Source organism: Mizuhopecten yessoensis, unplaced genomic scaffold, assembly GCF_002113885.1.
Source record: "Mizuhopecten yessoensis strain PY_sf001 unplaced genomic scaffold, ASM211388v2 scaffold11111, whole genome shotgun sequence".
In the NCBI taxonomy this organism is placed as follows: Eukaryota; Metazoa; Mollusca; class Bivalvia; order Pectinida; family Pectinidae; genus Mizuhopecten; species Mizuhopecten yessoensis.
Window position 1 is genome coordinate 195 of NW_018408885.1, and position 10,087 is coordinate 10,281.

Sequence of the window (10,087 nt, forward strand, 5' to 3'; positions counted from 1 at the left end):
TTATCCTAACACGTACAGTATATAGGATGGCTTGGTATTTATCCTAACACGTACAGTATATAGGATGGCTTGGTATTTATCCTAACACGTACAGTATATAGGATGGCTTGGTATTNAACACGTACAGTGTATAGGATGGCTTGGTATTTACGGGACGTCAGAGTTAAAGCGTAAAATGATAAACTCAGATAAAAGCCATAAAACTTCCCCTTGGTTAGCTCTCCAGTTTAACACTAGCTTATGTAAGAGAGGTGTGGTGATGAAAGCTGAACAAAATGATCCCCAATAACGGATCCTTGCTCCGCTCCGGATTCTCATATTAAGATACAAATGTACTACATTTGGTGAGTAATTAACACTGAAATACAATAGGCAGTAAGTAAGTAAGAAGTTAACACACATAAACTTAAACACCTAGACTAAAATGTAGATGGACTTGAATATGTTACGATATAACTTCAAGTGGCATAGAAGGTAACAAAGTTAAATGTATTATACACATACATGTAGGTATGCCATCCGCCTTACAATACATAGTTACGTACTGTGCTTTACTAGGACGTTTTGTTAAAAAACAATATTATGCATTTCATCACAGGCTCGGAGAGAATACTGTTCCGTGATACAGTGTACAATAGCATGTACCTTGTAATTCGTGTGCTCTTTTTGAAATAACTACTTACCTTCAATTCAATACATACTTAAAAGTGAAATATATTGAGATACGTTATAAAAGAAAATAGTTACATAATACGTAATTGTTTGTGATTTGATACCTATTATATCAGTGCTCTATACCGAGAATTGTAGTTACATTGTATATAGTGATGAGATACACTTTGTGAGTCTTATCTGTATATCAATAAAATTAGCACACAGCTTGGTCGCATATGCTTATCGCTGAAGTACATGTCGTGTAATTACTGAACCTGATACGACGTGGTACTAATACACACCAGGGTAATTTAGTCGCGGGAGTATACGCCCCCTAAACATAGGACATACAGTACAAACAAGCTGATTCAACATTGGAACAATGGAACTTCTTCGAGTGACCAGCGTTTTCTTTCTGATATTCATAGGTAAGATTATTTTCTTATTCTTATTTTCAACAAGAAATGATATAAAATGTAATAACATGATTAATAATTATGCTTTAGCTACAACGTATACCTGACATGTTCCGTTTGTACATCGTATTTAGAATGTCGAATACGAACTAATTAATGTTTCTATCTGTCGTTAATCCTAGCCATAAATGAATTTAAATTCCCTTTAATAAACCTGTTTCTATTTGTGTGGTTCATGTATACATTTTTATTTTTCAAGTTTCACTTTCTAATAAGCGTTTAATTACTGATTAGTAATCATAAAATTTATTAAAATTTTATTACATAATATTTCAATTTATACTCAAGTCGGACCCAGTGCAACTACCAAATGTTACCTGTTTCATTTGCCGATGAAATTGACCAGATTAACATTGCCTGTGCGTATGAACATATATTTTCAGAATTTCCGAAGGGAGATAACTATTGACATTTTTAAATAAACATACCACTTGCGTGAGATTTTACAATTTGATTGAAACTACACAAGAAATTGTTCGAGCAACCAAAAACGATAAATCAGCAAAATATTAGCAGCTGTTGCTAGCAATAGTCACAATCCATGTACTGCACTAGAAATTCGCGATGACGCGTCAGAAAATGTAATGTCTAAACATATGCATTCATCAACAAAATTAAATATGACATTAAAAATATGTATTTGTGTTTTATATTTTTCATAATTTGGCTGTATTGAACTATCAGCGTACAACATCCTTTTATTAATGGACCTTCAATGACGAACTATATATTTTTTTTTACATTATGTCAAAACGTAGACTTGCAAAAGCTCCAAGATCTGGAAATATCTAATTATTGAAAAAAAACACATGTTGATTGAAATATTAGTATTGAATCTTGCTTCAGTCGATTTCATGGGGTGATGAATTGAGTTGGTTTTAAAACAAGGTCAACATGAACTGGGGAGATTCAATCCTTAATTAAATTGATGGCCAGGCGTATTTGAATTTAACACTCAAATCTACAATAGTTTGAATTGAAAGGTACAAATATCGAGCTTATATATCCCCATATATAAATATTGGATACATCCTTTTCACTCTGTATTAATCAAGTGACATTTTCAGATTATTTTGTCAAAATCAGACAAAAACAAATGATGATTTTCTTAGATTCGAAACGATCCCTATGCACACCTGTGTACATGGGGTTAGATTTCCGACGACAGGTTAGAACTAAGAACAATAAAAATTGAAATAATTTGACATGATTTTACACTTACTACAAACTATCGTTGGATCATTCGGCGATTGCTTAAAGTTAGCCAAGATACACAGATGATTGATAAAACAAAGATCAAATAGAAACAGAGAGCCTTAGCAAAGAAGCGCCAGCTTTTATAAGCCGCAATGTCCTTAGCTCGGCACTGTCGTGTCGCTAATGGTGTTTTAAAACTCGCTGGTACAGAGTGTGCCTGGTTCCTTGGCACAAACGTAAGGCGTGACGAGGTACGGATTAGCGAGGTACCTACGTGTCTACAGGTATATTGGTCCAGTGCTTAACTAAGTCTTACATTTTGAGTTGAGGAAATTCTTAGTTAAGGAAACTTCAAAACTTGCAAAAAAACAACCCTTTGAGTTATGGAGTTTTTAAGGTTAGAAACATTCATTTAACTTGAGCCTGCTCATCATATTTTTTCGATAATCTTTACCAAGAGCCTCTTCGAAAATTCCACGTGTTGAACAGTTTTAGAGTACAAAACGTCTACAAGAGGGGACAATTAGTTTAAAAGCAAGTCATGAAACTTTTACATTGTATATCCATCAGGTAGTTTACGGGGTGAGGGTTAGGGAGGAAGTGGGGGAGGGGATGGGGATCAGAGATTCGACTTAGACATTAATACATGATGACGTTACTTCAATTCCTCCTTTTTAGGAAATTCTCCGGCAAAATGTTTATACAAGGTATGGATGTCAGATGCTAACTTTGGCAACCCTAGTAACTGGGACAAAGGGAGACAACCATGTGGTGACGACATAGTTGTGATTCACGAAGAGAGCCCAGCCATATACGTTCAGGTTAACACGACCCTACAGCAAATTGTGAGTAAACCTCATCTCTTGAGTACAGAAACCGCTTTATATTGCTTGTATAAAAATCACGTTAAAAATACTGTTTTACCAATATATCAATTTCCTGCCAATTGATTTTTTTTTGGGGGGGGGGGGGGGGGGGGTTCTTTTATATCACTGTTTAAATCTGCAGAACTCTCCAATTATACATACGTGTAGCTACTTATGAAAAGAAGGCATGTATTTCTTTAATATGTGTTTGTATGCTAAATATTTACAACGCCATGATCCTTTTTCTCGTAATATGTAATATTAATGGTTGTGAAAGCTCCGTTGAAAATTAGAGAAAGAATATATCAATGAGATATCAAGAAGTACACCAATCAGTCATTTTGCAGCGAGCTTTTATTTTCATTTTTTTGTCCATTTTAAAAAAAAAGATATTACCAAAAAACGGCGAGATGATACTTGGATCTGGAAGTACACTTGCCTTTACAAATGAACCGGACCACAGTGCGGGATGTCTCAGCTCCGGTTCAGGTAAGTGGTCAAATCAATCATTTAACAGCATTCGCTTACTTAACAGTGATATGGAAATGTAATAGATATGGCTGCTGTTCCTCAAGATTATATAGCAAACCAGAAAAAAGAAATTATCAATTTGAAATTTGATATTATGTACAAACAAACAGATGTGAGATTGATAACATGAAATGATATTTTCATGAACGAGCAGTATAATGGATGGCGTATGTACACTGTCCCCGGTAGGTTCTGGTTATAGAACATTTGAACACGCTATATAGAAGATGATGTAGATTCGATTTCCGCGTCAGACAAGGGCCATATTCATGAAACCATTATCATGCTCAAACTGAGAATATGTGCTCACGTACAGTTTCTTGTTCCAGTGATAAAGTATATAAATATCCACACTTTGTCAATAATTTGGAAGAATCTGGGGAGACTGTTATCGGAATACCGTTTCTTATATCTACACTTGTCCATGTCATATCATACGGAAGTTGGTTTGAACACAGAATACAAACATTAGCAATAGCTTCATGAATACGGGCCCATGTTCTTAACATATTGGACAATTTCGAGAGAAAAAAAATGCATCGCGGTAAGCGTCTTCTTGAATAACAATTACTGGCTGCCATGTTTGTCCGGCCATTGGAGGAAATTAGCTAAGTTTTGCTTTTTCATGTTATATTTATAACATATCTTGCACACTTTTAGCAACATCGTCTTTCATTTTGGCTGACATTCGAATTGCGATGGTAGAGTAAAGCATTGTCGCGTGAGCCGCTTAAAATTCACCTGTGGTTAAGTAGTTGTCTAGGGCTCTGTTTATATCACATGCGTTTAATATGAAAGTTCAGAAATATATAAAGGGGACAAGGCAAAGTTATAGATAAAAAATACAGGAAACAGAAATATTTTATGTATAATACAGTTATCTGTAGAGTTTGCTAAGATCTTAAAGGAAAGGAAAATTAAATTACTTTTGTAGTCACATTTTCCCACACTCTTTATCCACAGAGATAGTGTACAACTTGACGTATGCGTTAGATTGGCTAGACTATGCAAACTGGTGTCCATCTGACACGGAAACCGGAAGTTGCAAATCTCTAGCTCTTCTCGACTCCGAGCAGACTCCATGCAAGACCGATGATGTGGTATTTCCGAAAATGAGTTCGTATTTCGTCAACCTAGAATCCGGACTTTCCCTATCAGTAAATACCTTGAAGATTACAGGCTCTGTAAGTAACTGATACGATAAAGAACACAGAAATGAATGCGCCCACTACGTGTTACTGTAATGTGCGAGTTCTCTGAGATAACTGCTGATAACTACTTGACCTATGTAGTTATAAAAGTCAGGTACAAAGAAAGAATCCTAGGGAAGAGAGTTAACACCTCGTATTCGATTATATTGTATTGATATAAGTTGTTGGGGTAGACGTTGGAAGCGGTTGTACACACCCTGTCGATATGTTTAGCTCCTGTTCCTATTTTCCTGAAGTATGCGTCCATTAGGTGTCCTAACTCCTCCGGGTTTTTCCTGATGCAAATGTTCATTGTAAGCGTCCTGCCTATACATATCTGATCTATGCGTTTGTCTTTTGCTGTCATTATTTGTTTTACAGTAAGCGTCCATTGTGAGAGTCCTATTTATTTAAGTCATTATTAATAAAGCAGTAAGCGTCCATTGTAAGTGTCCTGCCTATAGATACAATCTATCTAACCCCGCAGTAAGCTTCCGTTGTAAGTGTCCTGTCTATAGATGCAATATATCTAACCCCGCAGTAAGCGTCCGTTGTAAGTGTCCTGTCTATAGATGCAATATATCTAAACCCGCAGTAAGCCTCCTTTGTGAGTGTCCTGTCTATAGATACAATCTATCTAAACCCGCAGTAAGCGTCCGTTGTAAGTGTCCTGTCTATAGATACAATATATCTAACCCCGCAGTAAGCCTCCTTTGTGAGTGTCCTGTCTATAGATACAATCTATCTAACCCCGCAGTAAGCGTCCTCCGTAAGTGTCCTGTCTATAGATATAATATATCTAACCCCGCAGTAAGCGTCCTCCGTAAGTGTCCTGCCTATAGATACAATCTATCTAACCCCGCAGTAAGCGTCCGTTGTAAGTGTCCTGTCTATAGATACAATTTATCTAACCCCGCAGTAAGCCTCCTTTGTGAGTGTCCTGTCTATAAATACAATATATCTAAGCCCGCAGTAAGCGTCCTCCGTAAGTGTCCTGCCTATAGATACAATCTATCTAACCCCGCAGTAAGCGACCGTTGTAAGTGTCCTGTCTATAGATACAATTTATCTAACCCCGCAGTAAGCCTCCTTTGTGAGTGTCCTGTCTATAAATACAATATATCTAAGCCCGCAGTAAGCGTCCTCCGTAAGTGTCCTGCCTATAGATACAATCTATCTAACCCCGCAGTAAGCGACCGTTGTAAGTGTCCTGTCTATAGATACAATATATCTAACCCCGCAGTAAGCCTTTTTGTGAGTGTCCTGTCTATAGATACAATCTATTTAAACCCGTAGTAAGCGTCCTCCGTAAGTGTCCTGCCTATAGATGCAATCTATCTAACCCCGCAGTAAGCGTCCTCCGTAAGTGTCCTGTCTATAGATACAATCTATCTAACCCCACAGTAAGCGTCCTTTGTGGACAATTAGCATATATCTATTGCCTATACATGTCAGGTATTCCTAAAGACGCATACTTTGGAAGCGTTCCTTTTTAACGTTATTATAACTTTCCCTCCTGATGTTATCTGCCTGGATAATAAAACCATGAAGTTAACGTCTATCTCAAGTGATCTACCTGTATTTAACCCTCTATATAAACCATTGAGTAAATATAATACTAATAAGATACAACATTTGATATAGCGTCCTATCTAGCTAACATAAGCCACTCTAACGCGCTTTACAGTACATATATATACAATTTTTGAGGAATTTGCAGGAGCTGCCTTATCAGGCGCTAACTACTAGTCCTATGCCACCTGGCTAATATCTCCCTGTGTATGTATGCCTGCATGTGTGCTGGAGATATCGTAAGCACACTGCCATATAGCTCTTTTTTTATTTTATCCATGCAGCATTCGTCTGTTGAAAACGATATGCTTAATGTTAGTGTCAAAACTAAACCTGAAGTTAGAGTCCACCTTTAGCGTCTTATAATTATCTGCAATCAATATTAAACATGACGTACACGCGCTGCCATTGCAAGTGTCCTTCTTATAATTCATGTCAATGTTATCTTCACAAAAAGAAATATCGTATTACTTTGTAGGCCTACACAACCACAGGTTTCTCTCAATTCCTTAACACAACAGACGGTAAGAGGATGTTCCCAATCTCACCTAGTACCGGAAGTAGATCGTCCGTACAAATTGCTAGACGAAGATGTACGGATCCGACTGGCTGCGCATGCGGAAACGATGGACTTGATGTAAGTGGATATTCTAAAAATAATATAAATACTTCAATACAAATACATGAACATGCATCATCAAGGTGACTTTTTGTCCTCTAACCTGTATATATAAATACGCTAATTGATTTTATGATTTAAGAAAAGAAATACGTGTATCAATCTGGAGGAAGTCATCGATATATTTGTTTCTGTTTTAGATATTACGGCGTATATGTAAATATCGGAGTCCCTACTGTACACGGATTCGTTGTAAACAACCTATACGTCCATCCGGTTCCTGCTGTGAAATATGTGGTCAGTATTTGTACAAGTATGGAAACTATGTCCGGAAAGGAAATTGATAGGCCTAACACTTTACCATTGACAAAACAAAGAATAAATCGATCATACACGTGTATCATTCTAAATTTCCCTTTTTTGGGCAGTTGATGTATGTAACAGCTATAGTCGGTCCATAAGCTATCGGTGATAGTACATTGTAATATCTTCACTTTTATTTAAACTGCAAAAATTTGAATAGGAGTAATGAACATGATTTTTTTCTGATTTCAACATTCGTTTCATTAATTATCTGAAATAAAATTCATTAAAGGTGCTGTACTCTCAGTACAATATGGAACTGGGTTCAAGTTTGCGGATTTACGAGATGGCCTACAACGTAGTTTCCTTGACGACAATGATAATTATAAGGATGTTCAATATATTGTATCCAAGATGTCGGATGGTCACGTGCAGATAGTGTTGTCTGATGTGTCAGGTGACCAGAGTGTCCAGGCTGGAAGAGAAATGAAGGCTGACCTAGACAACGGTAATTTCGTGTTCACTGGGTTAAACCATCATATGTAGAAATAGAATAAACCATTATTGATGAAAAATTCGTTTATGAAATCATCGACAATACGAAGGGCAATGATCCTATATGTTGTTTCTTGACAACAATACACTTACGAATAAGTTGTTTTTTTAAATTATACGGTAAATACCGAAAACAACTGTGTGCACTTTGCAACAAGTGTACACCGTTTTCTTCGGTATATATCCCATTACCCCAAAAATAATAACAGTTACCCTTGTCATTTTATTGAAAAAAAATAGGTAACACTTCTTGGTTTAAAATAGGCGAATATAGATAGGTTTCTGAAAAATGCAAAACAATTTTGCACAACACATAACATTGCGTGGGGATTTCATCGCCGAGCAAATTCAACAAAACAAAAGTTAACATTACAAAAACCGCGTCATACATTGCGGTATACGGCGTCATTACTTTTTGTGCTGTCTGGTTTTTTTTAAGGTTATACGATATAACCCGGAGAAGTCTAGCCGTCGGAAACTAGCCAAAATTAAGTTATTAACAGACACCGTATACGCGTCAACATTATTCACAATTTTAAAGAATTAATTGTATAATACAAGTGAACAAAACGATAACTATGCATGACTTCAGTACTCGTTGTTTCATATTGATATTGATATACTTACATGTATCTTGATGGGTGTATTTGATTAAAAACATAACTTTCATTTAATTAGATAACGCCGGAGGGTTTAAATATGCTATACGAAGCGTTTCTATGGAAACATCAAGAGGATCTGGACTGAATCCCACCCACGGCCCACAGACAGGTGAGTTGGTTTCATTTTTATTTTTTCCTCGTTTACTGTGAAAAATGCATAATTGAATACACTTTGCAAAAGTTTAGCGTTACTTACTGTAACTTGAATTATTGTCTGTGAAAAGGAGAAGCACATCAAAAACAACAAAACAGCCGCGGATATGATTGACGTGGAATTGTTTTCCAACGAGTCTTGATACTTACGGGTATTTTTTCTGTCCTAAACAACTGAGCTGTCAGATTTTAACATCGATTAGGATTTCTTTTTTATAGCGGGCCAGCTCTATGTTGACTAAAGTTCCGTTTAATGTATTAAAAGATGTCTTGTATGCTAAGTTTGATTTCAAATTATTTATTAATCTATCATGAGTGCAAATGTTACAGATTCATTAAAGGACCACTGTTCCAATGCAAAAACTGTAACAGTGGGGGCAGGGATCCTTAAATATATAATGTCTGTATGTGATTTAAGTCGTATCTGAGTATATTAATACACTATATGTTCTTCAGAACCATCATTGTTTTTAAATATACGAACTATCGCACGCATTTTAAAACATGGTGTATAAATTATATAAATATTTAATTGATATAAAAAAACTAATATATTATACCTTAATGTCTTTTGAAGATATAATGGGTGTTTGATTTTCGAAAGGTATATCTCTTCATTTAACCTCACAAACAGAGATAATGTTTCTGTGTGTGCGTGTGAATTAACCCCCACCCCCAAATTAATGTATATTACTACATACAGGGAGCACACTCCACCTGTACATATAAGCGTATGTACTCCCTGTAATATTGTAAGAGATAGGAGTTGTACCAACATAGATGGGCATCATTCTTTTCTCTATCATATATATATAGGCATACACACGATGATAACTCCCAACCCCTGTTGCAACCTTTTTCTTTTTCTTTTATCCTTACACATATGGGAAAATTCTTCTCCGTGTGTCTCCATGCATTTGGAAATCCTCCATGTGTGTTGTTATCTATATTTCCCCCTCAGCCACTATACGTCTCCTTGCTCATAACTCACTGGATGACCTGCTAGGAGTTGGTAAACATGTCTGGTTACCCACTGGTAGGTAACACCCTGGACGTTTTTAACCTGCTAGGAGTTGTAAACATGTTTGGTTACCCACCGGTAGGTAACACCCTGGACGTTTTTAACCTGCTAGGAGTTGGTAAACATGTTAAGTTACCCACTGGTAGGTAACACCCTGGACGTTTTTAACCTGCTAGGAGTTAGTAAACATGTTTGGTTACCCACTGGTAGGTAACATCCTGGACGTTTTTAACCTCCTAGGAGTTGGTAAACATGTTTGGTTACCCACTGGTAGGTAACACCCTGGAC

At 36.5% G+C, this 10,087-nt stretch overlaps 1 protein-coding gene across 1 annotated transcript in view; it reads left to right on the plus strand.

Moving 5' to 3' along the window:
- Positions 1-956: 956 nt before the first annotated feature.
- The window catches only part of LOC110465990 (protein amnionless-like), a 28,528-nt gene continuing 19,397 nt past the window's right edge, over positions 957-10,087 (plus strand). The window contains exons 1-8 of the mRNA XM_021522216.1: positions 957-1,082; positions 3,006-3,172; positions 3,583-3,682; positions 4,688-4,908; positions 6,965-7,123; positions 7,306-7,402; positions 7,701-7,916; positions 8,642-8,734. Coding sequence (XP_021377891.1) covers positions 1,037-1,082; positions 3,006-3,172; positions 3,583-3,682; positions 4,688-4,908; positions 6,965-7,123; positions 7,306-7,402; positions 7,701-7,916; positions 8,642-8,734 — 1,099 coding nt within the window. The 5' untranslated portion in view covers positions 957-1,036. The remainder of the gene's footprint in view (positions 1,083-3,005; positions 3,173-3,582; positions 3,683-4,687; positions 4,909-6,964; positions 7,124-7,305; positions 7,403-7,700; positions 7,917-8,641; positions 8,735-10,087) is intronic.